This window comes from Apis mellifera, linkage group LG2 (assembly GCF_003254395.2).
Source record: "Apis mellifera strain DH4 linkage group LG2, Amel_HAv3.1, whole genome shotgun sequence".
Classification (NCBI taxonomy): Eukaryota; Metazoa; Arthropoda; class Insecta; order Hymenoptera; family Apidae; genus Apis; species Apis mellifera.
This window is the reverse complement of record NC_037639.1, coordinates 15,535,682-15,557,353: the sequence shown is the minus strand read 5'-3', so window position 1 is coordinate 15,557,353 and position 21,672 is coordinate 15,535,682. Positions and strand designations below refer to the sequence as shown.

Genomic DNA, 21,672 nt, shown 5'->3' with positions numbered 1-21,672 from the left:
ACAATTTATAAACTACTTCTCTATTCAGCCATTGAAACCACATACAAGTGGTGGATGAGATAGATGATACAGTTAACAACAATAGTAGCAGATTACTAAATTAATACAACTACTCAATCTAAAATTCAAATTCAGACCATTCAGATTCTTCTGAACCTGAAAAAAGGGAAACAATATCTTCAAGATCTACATCATATATCCAACGAGTGTCTCTTTCTTCAAAAAAGTCCCACAAAATTATTTGCTGTAAAAATTTGGAAATCTTTTATATATTTTTAACAATTACTCAATGTTAAAAAATCTTTTACATATCTTTAACAATTACTCAATGTTAAAAAATCTTTTAGATATCTTTAACAATTAATCAATGTTAAAAAATCTTTTACATATTTTTAACAATTACTCAATGTTAAAAAATCTTTTACATATCTTTAACAATTACTCAATGTTAAAAAATCTTTTACATATCTTCAATAATTATTTAATGTTAAAAAACATAATATCAAAATAAATCAATTATATTATTATTAATTGAAAAATTTTGAACTTACTCGCAAAATATCATCTGCATCTGCTCGTCGTTGACGAACAGGAGGACCAACATCTGTTTTAGTGCCATCAGGAAGTGCATGTAGATAAAAGCACTTATTGCCAAATGGACATTTACCACGTCCTTTATTGAAGTACTTACAATCTTTAGTACTATAATAAATGAACAATATAGTATTAAATATTTTAAATGTATATAATTTATCTTACCTTAACGCACATTTATAATCCATTATTAATTTTTCTTTCTCTTCTTTTGTATCTACCCAATACATACTTGGACATACAAAGTCAGAGGTAGCACGACATTCTGGACAAGCTCTTATAATTTTATTGTCAAATTGTTTAGCTTGTCTCCATTTTCTAATACAACTTAAACAAAAGCAGTGATTACAATTAGGTAAAATACCAAATCTTTGTTCTCCAGATGCTTTTTCCATTATAACTTCAAAACAAACACCACAAGATTTTTCTCTGCTACGTTGAATAGCAAATGAAAGTTCCATATCTACTTCATGTTGTTTGACACATGCCTGGAACATTAACATTAATAATGATTTTACTAGTAATTTATATATTCTGTTTTATATATTTAAACAATATAAACAATATAACATTGAATGTATAATTACATTTGTATGTTTCTTTCTAAGTTCCTCATTATATGGATGAAGTGCAGCACGATTACATAATTCACAAATATCTCCATGTAAATATGTACAATTACGTTTTTTGCAAATTCCAGTTGCTTCCGCATATGGACATAAAGGTTCTAAAGCTGGACTGGATGCTTGACCAGATGGATTTACAGCTTGAGCATAAGATATTGAAATTGAAGAATTTATAGATGTTCCTGAAGTTGTAGAAGCTTCATTTGTGGAAGATGATCCAGCTATGTGTGAAGGTATAAATTCTGGTGCTTTTACCCATTCCTCAGCAATAGAAGTATTGTCTTTGCTGGAAATATATAAATATATTTTAATACATAATACTTTTTATTATCTTAATTATTATACATATATATGTGTATGTATGTGTATATGTATATGTATGTATATATATATATATGCAGATATATGTCGTATATTTTTATATACCATATTATATAATTATTATGTGATATGCAAATGGTATTACGACTTAAATCTTGCTGAACTATAATGTCATCTGACGACAACATACACATTCTTTATTGTTGTCGGAGTTGAAATATTTGAAGTGTGTTGTCCAGGTGATGAACTTTCTATTGAATTTGCATTTACCAAATTGTTATCAACAGTTTCAGTACTATGACGAAAATAGCACTGATTTCCAAATTTACAGATACCAAGTTTAAAAAAGCGACAAACAGTATTCATAGATGATGCAGAAGAGGATATTATAGTTTCATTATTTCCATCATTCCAAATTCCTTGAGTATGTCGGTATCTGCAATTATTTCCTTCACGGCACATACCATTTTTAAAATAACTATAATAAGAAAAAATCAAAATTAAATTATTATAAAATATTAAACATTTTTACTTATCAATAAATAATAATAACTAATAAATATTAAAACTACTTATGAATTTATACAAATCTGTATTGTATTTATTTTGTATAAATATATATATATATATAGAAATATGTAAAAGTCATTAAAATAAATTTTCAAAATTTAATTTAATATTTATATATGTTTGTTTACTTATACAATATATGTCTAATTTTAATATATTTTTATTTACATAAAATTAAACAACAAATTATATTTTCATGATACAATTTCTTACAATTAATAGAATAGTCATTAGAAATAATTACAAAATAATTTCTTACCGGCAAACAACGCTCTGTGTCCAACTGTCGGCCATTTTCTAAAGCTTCCACTTTAACAATAATCGACAACGCGTCCTAGAAGGATCGCGTACGATTTTTTTGGAGTACAGTTGAAAAATATTGAAAATTTATCAGAATAAACGTACACTTTTATGTTGCAAAATGTCTCATGCTATACTTCAATTTTATTTAACAAATAGTTTTTTTACAAATTTTTAAAAAAAGATATTTCTTACACACCGAGATTTTTAGTTTCTGTTCTTTTTTTCTTTTTTATTGTTTTGACGTTTCTTTAAGTTTCCTTTTTCACTAAAATTTTATCCTTGTACATGTGTACAATCGTTTTTATGCACTATTGTATAAATATTTAACATATACTGTAACTCATTGACTTTATGCGTGAAAGCATACATATACGTCACGACTAAACACAGGCAAATTCACATTTAACCGTTATACGCAAAATAGAGCATGCGCTCGAAAGTTTAAAATATTTAAAAGTAATTTGTAATAATAATTGATTAATGATAAAGATTAATGAATTCAATATTTAATTATAATTATTTTATTATTTAATATTATTAAAAAGAAATATAAACATAAAGTTATAGAATATTTATTTAAAATTATATTATATTTATTATATCTTTCATATCTTATTTTTCTTTTATATTTTTATTAAAACAATAATTTTATATTTGTTTTGCTATATACATATGCATTGTTTGATATTTTTATATTTATTTTTAAATTCTATTATATAATTTAAATAATAATAAATTTTCGTTAAAAAAAAATTGTTTATATTTAATAAATATAAATAATTACTCATTTAAAACGAATTTTTCTAAATATGTTTTATATATATATATATATATATATATATATATATATACATATATTTATAAATCGATACATAGCAAATTTTCAATAAATACTATATGTACAATTATTATTTTTAATTATAAAATATATTAGAAATCATTTCAATCATATTATTAATAGTTGTTATATTAATATAATGTTTTGTTTTTATTTAAAAATATTTTTGTAACATATTCATATGAAATGAAAAACAAAACATTAATATAACGTAATTATGAAAACGAAGCTTTATTTAGTTTAGTCCAAATAAAATTATAATCATATGTTGGTAGTGTATGTAGACGGATTACCGCCACGGTTGTTGTGTTTCGACAATGAATACGGATTTATATTTTTAACTAATTGAGACGAAGTGCTATTTAGCATTGAAAAAAAAAGGTGATATTTGCTTTTTAATATTTAAATCTAATAACTAAAAATATTATATATTTTTAAATAGAATATTATAATTTTATTTGATATACAATGAATTGAATTGTATATAGTATTTTAATTTGAAGTATTAAACTACAATTATTTATTTTGTTATTCAGAAAATGTTATAATTAATTGTTCTGAAATGTAAATATAATTTTTCTTATCTATTTTTATTTATGTTTTATTGCCTCTACTGTCATACTTGATTAAATCACAAATGTAAAATACAACATGGCGAAATGAAGCTACTTTTTATAATAACCTCAATTTTTTATTATTACTATTATTTATTATATGCTTTCTGAAAAAATGTAATTTTAATTGTTTTTGGAAAATGTTTTATTATTTCTTTTTATTATATAATATGTTATCAATTTATTTATCGATTTATGTTTATAAAATTCTATTTATATTTGTTAACATAATTTGAAATGAATTTATATTATTTATGTATTTATATTAAGTAAATAAGATATTTGATTTTTTATGATTTTTTATTTATACTTAATTTTCTTTCCCTTTTTACTAAAAATTTATTTTATTTTTTAATTTATTTTAAAAACATATTTTAAGAATTTAATTGAATTTTAATATTTTTTTCATCTATATATATTATGTAATATTCACATGATATTATTATTTTATATAGCTAATCATATAAATGAGCATGGATTCTAATATTGATAATATTGATATGGAATTACCAACTCAAAAAGATTGTCATGTAGAAAATGAAAATAAAACTGAAGATATAATTGAACTAAATAAAACAATAAATATTAATGCAGATGAAGTACAAAAATCATTAATTTCAAAAGAGAAACAAAAGATCACTGATATAAGTGAAAATAATGAGAAAATAAGCTTAGAAGATGTAAATCAAAAAAAATTATTTGATGAAAATTCAAAAAATATTGATTTATCAACTAATGAATCGTGCGAAAAAAATGTTTTTGAAGAAGGTAATTTACAAACAAATAAATTAAATTTACAAGATGGTTTGCAAGATGAAAATAAGACAAATATTATAGTTACAGTTTGCCATAATATACAATCATCAAGTTTATATAAAAATATTACAAAAAATGTTTCACAGGAAAAAAATTCAGAAATGGAATTAATGATATCTAATGTTATTGATAAAAATGAGGAAAAAAAATTATCAGACAATGTTAATATAGTAGAATGTGTAGAATCTCAAAAATGTTTAGAAGATATATCAGAGGAAACAGAAAGTTTAGAGAGCGTCAATGTAGATACAGGTGATTTAAATTTAACAGAAAAAGAAATTAATGATAATGTTTTAGAAAATTCACAAACAGAAAAACAATCTCTTAATGAAAAAAATAATTCAGATAATAAAAAGACTGATTCAAAAGAGACATTAGAAGATTGTGATAAAAATATAACAGAAAAGAATATTATAGAACCAGAAAATACAGAATTTGTACAATTTTCTCAAGAAAAACATGGAGATGCACAAATTGAAAACCAATCTATAGATGCTGAAGATCCTTTTGGTGGAGATAGTCTTATCACAGAAAATATTGAATCTATGGAAACTGATGATCTAAATGAAACTAATATAGATTTTTCTAAATTGTGTAATCGAGGTGATAATTTGCAAGATGTTGTAAATAATGGAGACAGTAATTGTAGTACTAATAAAAATGATAATAATGAAGAAAATAAAGATAGTACTATTGATATTTTACATTCTCAAAATGTTATTAAAAATAGCAATAAAACTACAGCTCAATCAGAACATAATGAAAATTTAAATACAGAAGTTGAAGATTCAACTGAAAAATGTAATGATCAAACAAAAAAAACTGTCAATGAGATATCAATGGATACTGAAGAAGAACAATCTAATGTGTTACCAGGACAAGATGATGAGTTATGTATTATTCCAGATAGCATGAAAGTTATAATTCCTGAACAAACAGAAAAATCAAATTCTAATAATAAAGAATCTTTACATAAAAGTAACCATGAACATAGTGAAGATAAACAAATATGTGAAAATAATGAATTAAATATTGATACAAATAAAAATTTGGAACAAAATTTAAAAGATCCAAATGTTGCAAATGAATGTGTTATAACAGATACAAAAAATATTAGGACAGAGAAAGAATCAATTAATAAAGTTACAGCTATCTCTACAGATGTGATCAATATTGATGAGGAATCAAAAAATTCTGAAATTGAAGAAATAACAGCTAAAGAAATTTGTAAACAATGTAATGAAGAAAAATCATGTAAAATTAAAGTAAAAATTGGTTTTGATACTTACAATGTGTGTTCGAAAACTTGCAAAGCTTTATTTAAAATTGCTAACAATAGAGCAACAGATATACCCAGTGATGGAGTTAATTCTAAGAGAGAGAAACGTTGTGCAAACTGTTTGCTAATTGTTGAACCTAATGATGAACGTAATCTTTCTTGGGAAACAATGGAATTTTGTAATGAGGAATGTTTAGGCAAATTTCAAACAAAATATGGAAGTTATTGCAGAAATTGCAATGGATCAGTCCAAGCAGTCAGTTTAGGAAAGTATTGTGTACGATTTGGTTATGATGTTAGACAATTTTGTTGTTCTACATGTTTGGAAGAATTCAAAAAAGGCTTAAAAGTATGCAGTTATTGTCAAAAAGATATAAGCTCTAGTACAGAAGGTTTTCTTGCGCCAGTTGGTGATAAAGGTCAATTTAAAGATTTTTGTACACAAGATTGTATGGAAAAATATTCAAAAATGAGTTCTATTGAACCTCCAAATATGGAAAAAAAATGTTGCAGCGTTTGTCAAGAAGTAAGAAATCATTTCTTTTTTTTAATATTTATATTTTTAATATATATCCAATAGAAATTTTCTAAAAAAGACTTATATTTTTTATAACAGGAAAAAATTGTTCATTGTGAAGTTCAAATAGATAGATCTGATCCAGTAGCTATATGTAGTGAACCATGTTTTGCAGCATTCAAATTTGTAAAAAAGGTTGATCCTGATCAATGTTCTACTTGCAAAAAATTTTTTGAATTACCTAATAAAAAAAGTTCTGTTGTTTTTTATGAGAATGAGGCTCATATGTTTTGTTCTAAAACTTGTTTAAATATATTTATTATTACTAATAGGAAAATTGTTCCATGTAATTGGTGCAAAGTAAAAAAATATAATTTTGATATGATCAAAAAAGAATTAAAAACAGGACAAGTAATGATGATGTGCAGTTTAAATTGTTTAACATTATATCAGGTATAATAAATATATTTTTTTTAATCGTATAACATATAAAATTAATTATATTTATCTTTAATTTTATATAGGTTTCTATTAATGCAGTTTCTGCAAAACGAATCAATTGTGACTTTTGCAAAGAATTTTCCCAAGCACAATATCATTTAACAATGTCAGATGCGACGATACGAAATTTCTGTTCATATCATTGTGTAATGAATTTTCAAGCTCAATATACTAAATCTCCAATTACAATACCGACAGGCGATGATCCTGTACCTACCGGTATGCCTAAAAGAACATTACCTCAAAGAAGCACAAATTCTAATAATCAAAAAGTTAATGATATACAAAATAAAAAGAATATGCCAGTAATTTCTTCAGTTACAAGTTTAGCTACAATTGGAAACGGTCAATCCAGTCCAACTTCACAACAAAATAATGTAAATAATATGTTAGTACCTTCAGTTGCTATTAGTCAAAATCAGACACCACAAGTAATTTATAAGCAGCATATTATAACAAGACCACCAAGTCCAGTCCAAATTCATAATAAAACAACTCAGTGTAAACCTGTAATGCACACAAAAGGAGTTTCAGTACGTCCACATCCTTGTACAAAATCTACACAAACAGATGGAATTCAACAGGCAATTGTACCGATACCGGTTCCAATTTATGTTCCATTTCCAATGCATATGTATACTATGCCTTTTCCAATTCCATTACCTTTTCCATTACCGATTCCTGTTCCTATTTTTATACCCACAACGAGAAATAGTGCTAAGGGAATATTTAAAGAAATCAAAAGAATACAAGAAAAAATACCAGCAGATCCTTTTGAAGCTGAACTTCTTATGATGGCAGAAATGGTTGCAACAGAAAAAAAAACTAATGAGACTGATTCAGATTCTACAGATGATAGGTAATTTTAATATTAAAATTTTTTATTAAATTTTTTTTTCTGCTTTTTTTTTATTTTTATAGAGATGAAGATACTGGTGATCGAGATCATTCACATAGTGGAGCTTTTAGTCCAGAAGCTGTTGATTCTAGTAACACATTCGGTGATGATATGCTACAAATGGCTTTAAAAATGGCAACTGGAGAATTGGATGAACCAGCTGTTGATTTAGAAGCTGCTTTAACTCCAAACACTATTACTGCTACACAAGCACAGACACAATCTGATGCAACTATAGAAAATGATGGTAATGAAAATAAACAATATAAAGAAAAAAAATAACGATAGAAAAATAAATAATAATTAAAAATTTATTTAACATTTAACATTTAACAGTTCAATCAGAACGACTCATTGTTGCTACTCGAGGAAGAAAACGAATGGTTCCATATAAACCGCGATCTACGCCGAATAAACGAGGAAGACGTGTATCTAGTACAAATGATATGCCTTTGATGCCACCTCCTGAACCTCAACCTCCACCTCAACCAAGAATTATAGAACCCATAGAAAAACCAGATGCTAATATGGCACTCAAATATACGTTCGGAGTAAATGCTTGGAGACAATGGGTAATTTAAATATATATTTAATTTCAATTTTAATTAAGAATTGCGATTAAAAATCATTTATTCTCTTTAAAATAGGTAGTAGCAAAAAATACTGAATTAGAAAAACAAAGTACACCAATGAGAAAAATGAAGTTATTTAAAACAGATCTTTTGCAACTCACAGCTGATGAATTAAATTATTCATTATGTCTTTTTGTGAAAGAAGTTAGAAAACCAAATGGAGCAGAATATGCTCCAGATACAATTTATTATCTTTGTTTAGGTAAAATAAACAATTATATTATTAGTATTATTAATCGAAAGAAATTTTTAATTATTTAAAATTGTTTTATATTATAGGAATTCAACAGTATTTATTTGAAAATAACAGAATAGACAATATTTTTACGGATTCATATTATGAAAGATTTACAGATTGTTTAAACGAAGTTGCAAAAAAGTTTTCTGTTCTTTATAATGATGCACGTAAGTTATTTTTTCTTTTTAAAATTAATTAAAATTATATTATATTATTAATAAAATTTTTTGTAGAATACATTGTTACAAGGGTTGAAGAAGAACATTTATGGGAATGTAAGCAATTAGGTGCTCATTCCCCTCATGTTCTTTTAAGTACTTTAATGTTTTTTAACACTAAACATTTTAATCTTGTAGTATGTATATATTATTTTGATTTATTATATTTATATTAACATTTATATATTAAAATGATTAAAATTTAATATTATTCAGACAGTAGAAGAACATATGCAATTATCATTTTCTCACATTATGAAACATTGGAAACGTAATCCTGCTGCACAACCTGCTACAACAGGAAAAGTTCCAGGATCTAGAAATGTTCTTCTTCGTTTTTATCCACCACAATCAGCATTAGGTAAGCATTAAATAATTTTTATATTTAAAAAAATAATAAAATAATATTTTTATAGGAAATAATTCACGTAAAAAAAAAGTATATGAACAACAAGAAAATGAAGAAAATCCATTAAGGTGTCCAGTTAAATTATATGAATTTTACTTGTCTAAATGGTACGTTTATTTATTTTTATTTTATAAAAAAAAATTTCAAATAAATATAATAATTATATTAATTCAATTGTATTATTTTAGTCCAGAGAGTGTTAAAACACGGAATGATGTATTCTATTTACTGCCAGAAAGAAGTTGTGTACCGGATAGTCCAGTATGGTATTCAACATCTCCACTGGCTAAAGAACATCTCATAAAAATGTTATATCGTATTAAAATGGTTAAAGAAATCAATGTAGCATTGTTAACTAGCTAATTTTACGTTTGCATATTTATCTTTTCTCAATTAATTCGAATAATATGCAAAAAATAATTGTTTCCTTATACATCAGATAAAAATGTTCAAAGATGATGTGTAGTCATTTCAAATTTTATAATTTCTATTGTATATTTTTCACTTCCTAATAAAACAAAAAAATGTATTATTAATAATTTTTTTTAGAACTCTCAGTTTAAAACATATCCAAATGAATTACTATTATAAGAAAATGGGCAATACGTATATTTATAAATTATATATGTATATCTATATTTTTACAAAATAATTAGAAATCATGTAAGAAAAATATGTACATTATATCATTTTTTAATATACAGATAACATTTAATTGGAAAAAATATTATTCATAATTTTAAAAAGATTTATGTAATTTTTTGTTTTTTTAATATATTTTTGCGTTTTAAAATACTCTTCTGTATTTCCAAATGACGAAGTTCTGTATGTACATCTGAAAATATTTCAATTTGTTCCTCTTCTGGAATAGTCTCCCTATTAAAACATAAAAATACATATTTATACTTATTTTTTTCAAAATAATAAATAATTACTAATTACTATATTGGTAATATCAAATTTCACCTATAGGTTTTCATCAAATCATATTTCTCCCATGGTTTAGAATAAGCTTCTGCTTTTTTTCTGCGTTTTTCATTAACAATCAAGTCTTTAACTCCTTTTAGATTTTTAAGTTCCCATTTCATTGACCAAGGTAATGGATTAAGAGGAATTTTAATTTTATTAATTGGAACAGATTTTGAAAATGTTGATTCCATTTCCATATCAAAAGGAAATGTACTATATTCTAATGGTGCATCTCTAAGATAAAGTAATTCATCATCTAATCTTCTTTCCAATCTATAAATAAAAAAAATTTATATTAAATTACATTTTAATTATATTTAATTAATTTATAATATAATAATTATATTTACTTCAAACAATCAATTTTTTGAATAGCTGGATCATATAAATCGTAAGATACTTCTACACCTTCTCCATTAACAACATTTCTTAAAAGAAATGAAGATCTTAATCCAGTACCTTTCCTTAATATACATATACCAACAAATTTATTTATTTTTTCATTTGTATGTAAGTCAGAATAAGTTACTGCTAATATTGAACCAACATAAAATTCAGGAATATTCAAAACTGATCTTCTACTCAACATGTCCATACGTTCTAATTTTTCTCTCATATTATTACGATATAATGGATTAGGATCTGGTAAAAATTCAGGATAAATAAATCTATAATTTACGAAAGACAGAGAATCATTTAACTTATTATTTTCCATTTTAGAATTATTATTATCTTCTAATTGAGTTTCTGGTTGTCTCAAAGTTGAAAAAACTTTAAATTCTTTATCTGAAAATAATAATATAATAATATTAATAAAAATATAATAATATAAATAAATAAATAAAAGAATAAAAATATAGTAATAAATAATACCTAATATTTTTATAAAAGTTAATTTTTGCCATATTTTATCACATAAATATCTTGAAGAAATCATATTTCAATGTTTTTATGTTTATACTTGTTTATAAATTTCGTTAGGTTATTTTATAATTAAAATTTTTCCCGATAGAGGCACTATTACATTGTATTATATAAAAAATGAATAAAATAGATTTAATATTTATAAGATTATTTCACATGTAATGTTCTGAAATACAAAAAATTATTTTATAATAAAATATTTTTATTTTTATGGTCCAAATTTCTGGAATTCTAGAGCTCCATTATTTTTCATATCATTCACAAATTATCAAGAATGCAATAACAATCTGATTATAATGGAATTCTGTCAGAAATTATAAATAATATAGCAGAAATGAATAATTTAATTTCTTAAAATAATAAAAATCTGTAAAATCAATTATCTAAAATTATTTGCTGAAATAGTAATAAGAAAGAAAGTTTCAAATTAATAAAATTTTTTGAATTTTTTTAATGATAATTATTATTAAAAAACACTATAATTAATATAAAATATTTTAAAATGATTATTGATTAATTAGTTATTATATAATAATATATATTTTTAAAAAGAAAAATTAATGACTTTGTCATAATTTAGATATAAAAGTCTGTGATTTTGTCATAGAAGTATAAATTTGTCTATGGCAGTGAATATAAATATTAAATTCATTCAATTACAAAAAATTAATAGTTTTTAAAAAAATATATTAGATAAATTCATAAATCTTTTAACTTATTAATAGTAAATAGATTATAAAATATTATATGAATTTCTTGAAAAATAAAATAAATCTTACAGTACAAATATAAAGAAATCATATATAACATAATCTCTTTATTATTTTTTTTAGAAATAATTATATTCTTCTACACTAACAATTTTTCGATTTATACTTGATCAATATTTTTTTTGTAGAAAATATCGAGATATATCAATTTTAGTTAATGGCATTTTAAGAAGTATATAACCTAATTAACTTTAGAATTAAACTATAAAAAAACTAAAATTCAAAAAAATTAAAAATATCAAAAAATGGCAGCTATTATAGATAAATATGCAAAACTATTTCACAGTATTTTATATAAATATATAAATCTTTTTTCTTGAAAAAATTTCGCACGTTTTTTATTTTTATTAAATTATATTTTCTTAATATTATCGAAATTTTTAATTAATTTGTATCAAAAGAATATAATTCAACAGTAGCATATAAAATTTTTCTAAAAATTCTGAAATAGAAACCAAATTTGACCAAATTTTCTTTTTATTGTTTCAAAAAAAATATAATTAAATAATAATTAAATAAAAGATGATACGCGAAATTTTTCTACGGTTGAAATAAGATAAAAGTAAAGAAAGCAAATAGTGGAAGGACAGAAATATTAAAAATTAAAGATTTAGCGCCATTTCCAGAGTGCCGCAGATGAAATATATATAAACATGTAGAGCAAATAGTATGGAAAAGAGAGATAGGATATGAATTAATTGTTAGTTTACTTTTTATTACTTTTTGAATACTAAAGAAATTTCTTTAAAGACAGGATAAAATAAAATAAGAATTGAAAATTAATTTTTTAATTGTTTTTTTAAAGATGTGTTTGATATTCAAAAAATATGAAAATAATCATTTTTTATGTTATCTTTGTTTTTCTTTCATTATTTGCTTTCTTTATATACATATGTTTTATTTGTAACATTTTGAAGTTGTCGTTAATTTTTCAATTTTTAACCTATCTTTGTTCTTTTTACACTAATTATTTTTCTTATTTTTGGTGCGTGATGACAGACGATATTAATTGAATATTCATGTTCATCATTTCTTTTTTAAAATTATAATATGTTTTAGTTTTTAATATAACAAATATATTTTCAATTTTACAATATATTTAGATAATCATAATTTTTTTCATGATAATTTATATAAGTTTATATAAATTATATATAAAATGCAGTACTTTATATACTCTTACAAAATATTTATTTTATTTCTTATTTGTAATTTTATGAATTTTAATTTCAATTTCAGCTATTATCAATATTGCTATTTTATTTTAAATAATGAAAATGATATTAAAATGATAATGAATTTTAGAGATTTTATTTTCTCAAGACACGAGACAAAAAATATAGTGAAAGTTAGATCTATTTTACATCTTATCTGTGATACTATTTTTCCTATATAAAACAATATATAATTAATGATATTTCAACGAATAATATATTATTCGATTTATTAATTATCAAAAAACGTATAATAATTGATACATGATGTATAAAATAAAATTATATTACATTATAAATTATAATTATTTATTTATTTGTTTAGAATATCTAAAAATATTAAATTAAATTCTGATCTGAATAATCATAATCATAGATTTTTCTCTGGTAAATAAATTAATAATTTAGTAAATTGTATAAAATCTATAAATTTTTATATAAGATAACATTTATACAATAATTATATTAATTTATTAATATATTATGATATTTTATTAATATTAATTTATAAATATTTGTTTTCAGGTAAAAAAAAAAGAAAAAATTTGAAAATTTTAACTTAATAATATTAATAATACCAGTATTGGAAAAATTCATCATCAAATATTTTTAAGGTAAATTTATTCAAATTTTTTATATTTCAATTTATATAAATTACATAAATCAAGATAAAAATTTATTTTTGAGTGTAAAATATAATTTTTTTGTTTATTTTTTTAGTATTAAAGAGAAGAGAATTATATATATATATATATATAAAGTATATAAAGTTATGTAATAAAATTCAATTCATATATTGGATTAAATTTAAAACAATGTGAAAAAGAAATTAATCATATTTATCATAAAAAATAATTTAATTTTTTTAAATTAATATTTTTTTCAAAATGATAAAATCCATAACATTAGAGTTAAGACCGAGACTTCAAGTATGTAATGCTTTTATTCATTTAAGTAAAAAAGTAAATTTAACAGAAATTAAAATAAAACTTTCAAAAGAAAGTATAGAAATAACAATAGAAAATAATACAGTAACTTTTTTAACAAAATTTGTAAAACTAATACCAGATTCATTATCAACTTTAAACATAACAAAGAATTGGATTTGTTTTCGAGCTCAAATTGTACCTGATCCTATTCTTGGATCTTCCAAAACACAAGTAATTACTAATTCAACAATAAATAACAATTCTTTGAAAAATTCTGTAAAAAATACTGAATTATTTAATGCAAACAAGTGTAATATAATGTGTAGTTGCTGCAAAAATATTCTTTCTGAAGATATACACATTAAAAGAATTTTGCCTGTACCAAATATGAATTATGATCCAGATGAATGGTTTTGTTGTAAACATAATCATAAAAATATTGTACATAATTTAATTCCATTACAATCTGATATCTTTTATGGATCATTATTTTTTATTATTCATAGAAGTTTGTTTAATCATCATTTAAAAATAAAAGAAAATACTGTGATTTGTAATAGATGTTTACAATATATAGGAAAAATTCATTCTAATACTTCATTTAAATTATGGAGTTGTGCTGTGGATTATAATTTATTAAATAATTCAGAAATAAAAAATGCAACAGATCCCTTTAATGATTTTTTGCTTGCTATTAAAACTTCAATGACTGGTATTTTTGGTGAAGAAATAATTTTACAATGTTTTATGGGAAAAGAAACTCACTCTCTTATTTTAAAACCAATGGATTGGCATTTAAATTTAATGATTGAACCTAAGAAAATTTTATATAATAATGTTATAAGTTTGCAAAAAATATCAGTTGTAAAAGTATTATATAAATATGAAACAAAGAAAAATATTTCTAATTCTATAAATAAATCGTATTGTGAAGTAAGTTTTTTAGTAATAAAAGCAGGTTTGAAACATTTATTAACATCAACAAAACGATTTCCACAACTTCATAGGGTTGCTATTGATTGCTATATTGGACATATATATTTAGAAAATTCTATAAACAATAGTTAGTCATTTAGAGTATTGAAAATTCTAATATTTGTATAATCTTTGTATATTTTTAATTCATTTTTGTATAAAAAATTTTATACTGAATATGCATGTATTATTTTGATGCATGAATAAAGCTTTATTTTATCAAAAATTTACATATTTATTTGTATATTACATGTTATATTGAATAGGAATATTTTACAATGTTGATTCATATATTCATTCATATATTTGCTAATTGTGATTAGCAAAATTAAAAATTAGAATTATAAATTACGATTTTATTTATATTAATATAAATATTTAAATATAATAACTTAATTAAATAAAATTAATCTCTTTGAGATATTCTAATATTAATACTCTGTGGTTAATTAAAAAAAATAAAATAAAATTAAAAAAAATATAAAAAAATATTTATAAATATTTACAGTATGTAAATGCTATGAATTTATATTCAATGAAAATTAAAAATAAACAATTATGTACATAAATATAAAAAAAAATCTACATTATATATTATTTTTACAATTATAAATACAATTATTCAATTTTTATATTTATTAATTAAGTTTTATATATTATAAAATGATTATTTAAAAATATTTGAAGTTAATTATTCAAATATATATATAATTATTATGGAATAAAAAAAAGTCTTTATGTGATTTAATCATTGATGATATCTAGAAAAAATATACTATGAAAAGTACTATCAGAAATAGCATTTACTTTATCATTAATTTAATTAAATTTTCTTATTTATATTATATTATACTGTTTTTCAATTTTTGTTAACGGAAACTGTAAATCATCATCAGGAATATTATTTTTATAGCTATATATATTTTTTTAACAATACATAAGCTTATATGTTTATGTTGACATATAATACATAGTATAATACTATGCGAATATCTTTTTTTTAATTCAATAGCTGTTGATGGTTAATATATTATAAAAAATAATTTGCCTGCTATGAAAATATCTACATACCTTTAATGAAATATTAATATTGTATAGCATTTTAATATTTGCTATTGTACTTAATCAGGCTTATAAAAAAAAATTTTTAAAGAGAAATTTATAATACCCTTTTAGTTTTGTTTTTCTCTATAACACGGTCATTAAATTTAAAAATGATGAATATTAATCATATGTATTATCATATGTATTAGGCCTTAAATTTCTAGTGCTGTGCAATATTTAAAATCGCAGCAAATCATAATGCAGGTCTATGCTGTAGCAATTTGATTGGAACAAAAATATAATCTATCTGCAAGAGGTTGTATATAAACCCAACCATCTTTGGTTTCTTTGAATAACTGTTGACAAATAAAATCTTATGTAATTATTTAAGATAAGAAAAAAAAAATATATATATATATAATTTAAAAAGAAGAATGTACCTTAGTTTGCCAATTAATGTTATTTTCTTTTCTAATACGTGCTTCATCACGTTGTTTTTGTTCAATTGTACACTTAGCTGCTGTTGCTTTTTCCATATCATTAATTTTTAATCCAACAGTTACATCTCGCCAAACTTTTCGTGATTCATGTTCTTCTTGTTCACAGATTGGTTTCACTAGTTTTCTTTGAGTATGAAGTTCTTTAACATCTGCAAATATTTCAGTTCTCTGCAAAAATTAAATTTATGAAATAAAATGAGATAAAATAAAAGATCGATATTTTTTATAATTATTTTTTATATTTACTCCATCAGCCCATTTTGCTTCCATTGAACCACTCCATTCTCCATTTATAACAACAAATGGTTTTTTATCTCCTGGTTGTGTAATTTGACATGTAATACGATTACGTTTACCACCATAGAAAGGTTTTGTCAAAAATTCTACAGTAGCATGAAAACCAGTTTGTGTACAATGAATAGTTGCAGTTCCTCCTAATTCTATCCATGGTACGGTAAGGATAGATCTACCATAACCATTTGGAAAAGTTAATACATATTCTTCTCCATGTTGTAAAACATTCACCCAACCCTTTCCAACATTGTGTACTCCTATACTTAATCCAAGAAATTTACTTTTTGTCCATACATGTGCTCCAAAACTAATCTTTTTTGCATAATGCTCAGCATAAAATGCACTTACTATAATAAAAATTATATTAATTTTTTATAAAAAAAATGTATAAAGATTCTAATAAACAAACAAAACTTACTAGGAGGATGATGAGATACTTGTTCAGCAATAAATGAAAGCTGATTTTCTTTGCACCAAGGTACAGGACCTCCAACAACTAGTTTTGTATCATTAGAACTATCCATAGTATCATTAGAAATGTCCCAATAACATCTAAAAATTTCACCTAATATTGGATTATATGGTTTTTTAGCCACTCCTGACTTACGACCTGCATGGAAACTGCATAAATACCAACGAACTACTTGAACCATCCTATCTTTAGGAGTAGGCATATCTGCTATGCTAAAATGTACAATATTGTAATATATTTATTATAAAAGTTTAATAAATTTATAAAAAATTTTTACTAAATATTTATTATATAAAATATACCTTACAAACTGATCTGGATGAGTAAAATAATCTGCATACATTTCAAGAAGTGACCTGCGTTCTAAGATAAATGTAGGTAATGCTACTTTTGTTAAATCCATACCAATTTTTACTTGAGATAAAAGGTGAGTTACAACAGATCCATGGGATTCCATAGAATCCACTAAAAAGCAATATAAAAATAAGAATTACATTTTATGTAGATAATTTATAATTTTATTAATAATAAATGATTTCTTACTTTCTGTTTCACTTTCTTCTTCATAAAGAGCTGTAACAAAATTTTATAATAATAATTTTTAAGTAATAATGTTAATTAAAATTAAACAAATAATGAAAAAATAATTTTTATTCTTTTTAATTTCAATTACTAATAATTAATTATAATATCAATCCATGTATAAGTCTATTCACAGAAATACAATATTTTAATTGCTATTATCATTTATTGAAATTTTAAAGTGTTTTGTGTTTTGAATTATTTTTGTTACTTTGATAATGCATAATATTCAAAAGTTAATTCTTGATATATGTATATACTTTAAGTATAATTTAAAATTTTGTTATTATAAAATCATTACTGATAAAAGATGTTCATTTATTTATTTTATTATGAATAATCCAATATTATAAACTATAAACGATTGATATTAATTACTTAAAGAATATTTTTAATTATAGTCGCTTAATCTACTTTTTTTAATGAAAAAGTTATTTTAAGAAGAAGATAATTCTCAAAGAAGAATTCTCATTCTAAAGTTTATACATCTATATTATTATAAAAATTAAAACTTTTTTCAACAATAAAAAATAATACAATTATTTTTAAATTTGTGTGTATCTTTTCAATGAAAATTTGTAATAATTCCAAATTTAAACATATCATAACAATTTTAGATTTGTAAAATAAGCATTAATGGATTATTATTTGTATTATAAACCCAAGAATAATATATTTTGTCATAATTATGATAATATTTTATCATAATAAATTAGCTTATTATTTAAATTATCCGATAAATATATCATATTTTTGTTCATTAAAACTTTAATTTAATATATATTTTTAATTTATTAAATATGATTATTACACAAAATAAAACATCATTTCATATGAATTAATTCTTACCATCATAATCAACTGATCCATCACCTTTCGTAGGGGGTAATGGAGGCTGTTTCCGATTTTCATTTAATACATCCACGTGTGATTGCGAACGTTCACTATCTCGTCTTCTACTGAATCGTTTAATTATTGCAAAATGCATTTCTTTAATTTTATATTAACCCATTAACGCCCGCTGTACTCAAAGAAGTACATCCGATATTTTAACTGGTGCTGTCATCTGCCGAGGAAATTTCAAGATGTTGCATTTTGAATTGTTTCTTCACTTGTTATTTTGACAATGTAAACATTTAAAAGTTTAACTTATATAATATATATATATATATATATATATATATATATATTATATATATATAAGACATTATATATTATATAAATATAAACTTATATATGTATAATTTTTAAAAATTTTAAATTTTAAATAAAATTTCAAATCAATTTTGTTGAAATCATTATTGATAAATACATTGAACATTTATTTTATTATAAATAATGCAACGTTACAGATTAATGCAGTAATTGATATTAATTGTTTAAAGAATGCTTTCAAATGCAGTTGCACAATCTATCTAATGAAATCAAATTATGTTTATAAAAAAAACATTGTATTCGAGAAAATATATCGTTTTTTTTTAAAAAGTTTTTAAAAACGCATAATAAAGTTATTTTTAAGTATATTTTTTAAGATTATTTTAATAAAATTTTATAACAAATATTATTATAATAATTGCAAATTTAAAATGGGCGTTAATGGGTTAAAAATTTAAAAATTCTATAAAAAATAAATACTTACATACTGATATGATTTTGTATTACAGAAGGAGGTGATATTTCATCTGCTGCATCATAATAATCTTCGTCTTCATCCGAAGATGAATAAGAGAATTGAGGTACAGGAAGATCTCTATCCACAACAGCTTTACAAATAAAAATCAATAAAAAATATACATCTTAATTTTAATTTATTTATTCAATTTATGATTCTATTCTTTATAAAATAAAAATATTAATTTTGTAATTTAATAATTTAATATTTTTTCTTAATTTAGTATAAATAAAAGAAAACAAATTACCATTTGGCAATGTAGGTAATCTTAGTTCTACACATTCAGAACCTAATTCAATGCCAGTCTGTACAGTTGCTTCTGGTTCTCTGACAGCAACTATAATTTATTATATTAATATAATATATTATATATTTTTAATTGTATTATATATTTTTAATTCAATTCAAAAAACTAACATATTTTATAAATATATTTAAGTACATACCATGAGATAAAGAAGATGAAACATGTATTGAATCAGTGGGTCCTCTATATATTCCATTTACAGGTATAGCTGTATTCTAAAAATACAAAAATATTATACTTGTTATAACTAATTATATTAGGTATATAAATTTTAAATATTAAAACATAAATATGTTTCATTATAAATATTTACCTTTGCAATTTGTAACTGAACAATTGTATGTTTAACAGAATTAAGCATTGCATTGGCTTGAGTTAAAATTGCTGAATATTTTTGTTGCTTTTCTTCATCTTCTACAGCAACAGATCTTTGCCTTGTTTCAATTAATTTTATTTGATCAATTAACAATTGAAGATAAGCATCTGCTTCAGCTACTTTGCGATCAAAATCTTGTTTTGGTGGTGATTTTTTAGGATCCCATCTCTGAAATAATATAAATTTTGTTTAAGCATTAAAATATATTTATTCTTATTATTTATAATATTTAAATAATCATACAGCATGTGAATGACGTAATATAGTATCTTCTAATGCACGAATCCAACGTTCACGTTCTTCCGCATTTCTTGTTTGAAAATGAAATGTTTTTGGATCATCTTTATATGATGATGTAGTAATTGTAAATGTGCTATCATCTTCATCATCAATACCTATAATAGCACCTCTTAAACGTACACATCCTCTACGGGCTCCTCTCATCATTTTTTCTTTACTCTAAAATAAAAAAATAATCATACATCTAAAATTAAAAAATAATAAAGAAATTAGCATATTCGAAATATAATAGAAATTTTGGAGTAAGCATTATTAATATTTATAATTAAAATATTTATATTTTTTAAAACAATATAATGAAAATATTAATAATTAAATTTTTTTATAAAATATGAATTATTGATAATTGAATTATAATGAGTATAATACAAAAAATATCTATATTAATAATAATTTTTTTAAATTTGATTTATTTTTATCATTTAATGTTGATTTGATTGAATTGAATATTTTGTTAAGTATAATGAGAACAAGATATTTAGAAATGACAATGGCAAATATATAAGATATTTAAAAAACTACAAATAATCTTTTATAAATAATTGATAAATAAGTCTAAAAAAATTTGATAAATATAATAATTTATATTAAATTATAATTTTAAATTAAATATCACATAAATATTTTAAAAGAAAATAGAATGTAACCTATTAATTAACAAAAGTGAATATTCAAGAACAAAAATTATAATATTCAAAAATTCTTACTGTATAATATGATAAAAGACCAGCATTATCGTCTAAAACAAACCAGCGGTATTGCCATCCATTTACAACATTTGTCCATTTGCTAAGTGAACCTTCCATCGTCGACATTGTTATTTGTTGCTCACTGTTATTTACGACTATATGATATACATAAGTACAAATACATAGTATGTATATATAATGCATATATGCATGCATAAATACTTATATATTTTATATAAGTATATAGAAAGGTAACTCGATAAGAAGATTGATATAAGACG

The 21,672-nt window shown here is 22.2% G+C and overlaps 5 protein-coding genes and 1 long non-coding RNA gene across 9 annotated transcripts; 3 read left to right on the top strand and 3 right to left on the bottom strand.

The window, feature by feature from the left end:
• On the bottom strand, positions 1–2,820 carry LOC725397 (probable E3 ubiquitin-protein ligase makorin-1). Of its 2 annotated transcripts, XM_001121251.5 has the most exons (6): positions 2,371–2,820; positions 1,732–2,019; positions 1,182–1,506; positions 760–1,082; positions 552–702; positions 1–244 (listed from the first exon to the last, which is right to left on the bottom strand). In XM_001121251.5, the coding sequence occupies exons 1-6, from the start codon at positions 2,403–2,405 to the stop codon at positions 119–121; spliced, it is 1,248 nt and encodes a 415-aa protein (XP_001121251.1). In that variant the 5' UTR covers positions 2,406–2,820; the 3' UTR covers positions 1–118. The 2 variants fall into 2 exon arrangements, with proteins under 2 accessions (XP_001121251.1, XP_016773631.1); XM_016918142.2 differs by lacking the exon at positions 2,371–2,820 and having other exon boundaries at positions 1,647–1,919.
• A 683-nt stretch (positions 2,821–3,503) lies between these two features.
• On the top strand, positions 3,504–9,966 carry LOC552580 (zinc finger MYM-type protein 3). Its single transcript, XM_006568767.3, has 12 exons — positions 3,504–3,633; positions 4,322–6,487; positions 6,578–6,931; positions 7,003–7,838; positions 7,901–8,124; positions 8,214–8,449; positions 8,525–8,711; positions 8,789–8,914; positions 8,981–9,102; positions 9,182–9,326; positions 9,382–9,481; positions 9,563–9,966. The coding sequence occupies exons 2-12, from the start codon at positions 4,334–4,336 to the stop codon at positions 9,735–9,737; spliced, it is 4,659 nt and encodes a 1,552-aa protein (XP_006568830.2). The 5' UTR covers positions 3,504–3,633; positions 4,322–4,333; the 3' UTR covers positions 9,738–9,966.
• A 15-nt stretch (positions 9,967–9,981) lies between these two features.
• LOC552593 (39S ribosomal protein L19, mitochondrial) lies at positions 9,982–11,338 on the bottom strand. Its single transcript, XM_624968.5, has 4 exons — positions 11,217–11,338; positions 10,694–11,129; positions 10,341–10,616; positions 9,982–10,250 (listed from the first exon to the last, which is right to left on the bottom strand). The coding sequence occupies exons 1-4, from the start codon at positions 11,278–11,280 to the stop codon at positions 10,124–10,126; spliced, it is 903 nt and encodes a 300-aa protein (XP_624971.1). The 5' UTR covers positions 11,281–11,338; the 3' UTR covers positions 9,982–10,123.
• A 2,729-nt stretch (positions 11,339–14,067) lies between these two features.
• LOC107966117 lies at positions 14,068–15,381 on the top strand. The gene has a single exon (XM_016918150.2). The coding sequence runs from the start codon at positions 14,139–14,141 to the stop codon at positions 15,246–15,248; it is 1,110 nt and encodes a 369-aa protein (XP_016773639.1). The 5' UTR covers positions 14,068–14,138; the 3' UTR covers positions 15,249–15,381.
• A 675-nt stretch (positions 15,382–16,056) lies between these two features.
• LOC552620 (oxysterol-binding protein-related protein 9) lies at positions 16,057–21,568 on the bottom strand. Of its 3 annotated transcripts, none has more exons than XM_006568769.3 (13): positions 21,410–21,568; positions 20,646–20,861; positions 20,340–20,570; positions 20,166–20,241; positions 19,967–20,056; positions 19,687–19,807; positions 18,897–19,006; positions 18,009–18,038; positions 17,768–17,930; positions 17,412–17,677; positions 16,946–17,340; positions 16,640–16,867; positions 16,057–16,555 (listed from the first exon to the last, which is right to left on the bottom strand). In XM_006568769.3, the coding sequence occupies exons 1-13, from the start codon at positions 21,515–21,517 to the stop codon at positions 16,466–16,468; spliced, it is 2,124 nt and encodes a 707-aa protein (XP_006568832.2). In that variant the 5' UTR covers positions 21,518–21,568; the 3' UTR covers positions 16,057–16,465. The 3 variants fall into 3 exon arrangements, with proteins under 3 accessions (XP_006568832.2, XP_003251267.3, XP_006568831.2); XM_003251219.4 differs by having other exon boundaries at positions 19,687–19,810; positions 21,410–21,567; XM_006568768.3 differs by having other exon boundaries at positions 18,897–19,003; positions 19,687–19,810; positions 21,410–21,567.
• On the top strand, positions 17,311–17,746 carry LOC102653600. The gene is made up of 2 exons (XR_411267.3): positions 17,311–17,471; positions 17,586–17,746. It is a non-coding gene; the product is annotated as an uncharacterized LOC102653600 (long non-coding RNA).
• Positions 21,569–21,672: the final 104 nt, after the last annotated feature.

Bases quoted from the DNA above. Each gene is read 5' to 3' on its own strand.
- LOC725397 (XM_001121251.5), bottom strand. From the start codon at position 2,405: ATGGCCGACAGTTGGACACAGAGCGTTGTTTGCCG. The intron at 703-759 runs GTAAGATAAATT...CATTTATTATAG, and splicing joins GATTATAAATGTGCGTTAAG to TACTAAAGATTGTAAGTACT. The intron at 245-551 runs GTAAGTTCAAAA...AAATTTTTACAG, and splicing joins ATGCAGATGATATTTTGCGA to CAAATAATTTTGTGGGACTT.
- LOC552580 (XM_006568767.3), top strand. From the start codon at position 4,334: ATGAGCATGGATTCTAATATTGATAATATTGATATGGAATTACCAACT. The intron at 6,488-6,577 runs GTAAGAAATCAT...TTTTTATAACAG, and splicing joins GTTGCAGCGTTTGTCAAGAA to GAAAAAATTGTTCATTGTGA. The intron at 8,915-8,980 runs GTAAGTTATTTT...AATTTTTTGTAG, and splicing joins TGTTCTTTATAATGATGCAC to AATACATTGTTACAAGGGTT.
- LOC552593 (XM_624968.5), bottom strand. From the start codon at position 11,280: ATGATTTCTTCAAGATATTTATGTGATAAAATATGGCAAAAATTAACT. The intron at 11,130-11,216 runs GTATTATTTATT...TATTATTTTCAG, and splicing joins AACTTTTATAAAAATATTAG to ATAAAGAATTTAAAGTTTTT. The intron at 10,251-10,340 runs GTGAAATTTGAT...ATGTTTTAATAG, and splicing joins GATTTGATGAAAACCTATAG to GGAGACTATTCCAGAAGAGG.
- LOC107966117 (XM_016918150.2), top strand. From the start codon at position 14,139: ATGATAAAATCCATAACATTAGAGTTAAGACCGAGACTTCAAGTATGT.
- LOC552620 (XM_003251219.4), bottom strand. From the start codon at position 21,517: ATGTCGACGATGGAAGGTTCACTTAGCAAATGGACAAATGTTGTAAAT. The intron at 20,057-20,165 runs GTATGTACTTAA...AATAAATTATAG, and splicing joins TTCATCTTCTTTATCTCATG to TTGCTGTCAGAGAACCAGAA. The intron at 17,931-18,008 runs GTAAGAAATCAT...ATTGCTTTTTAG, and splicing joins AGAAGAAAGTGAAACAGAAA to TGGATTCTATGGAATCCCAT.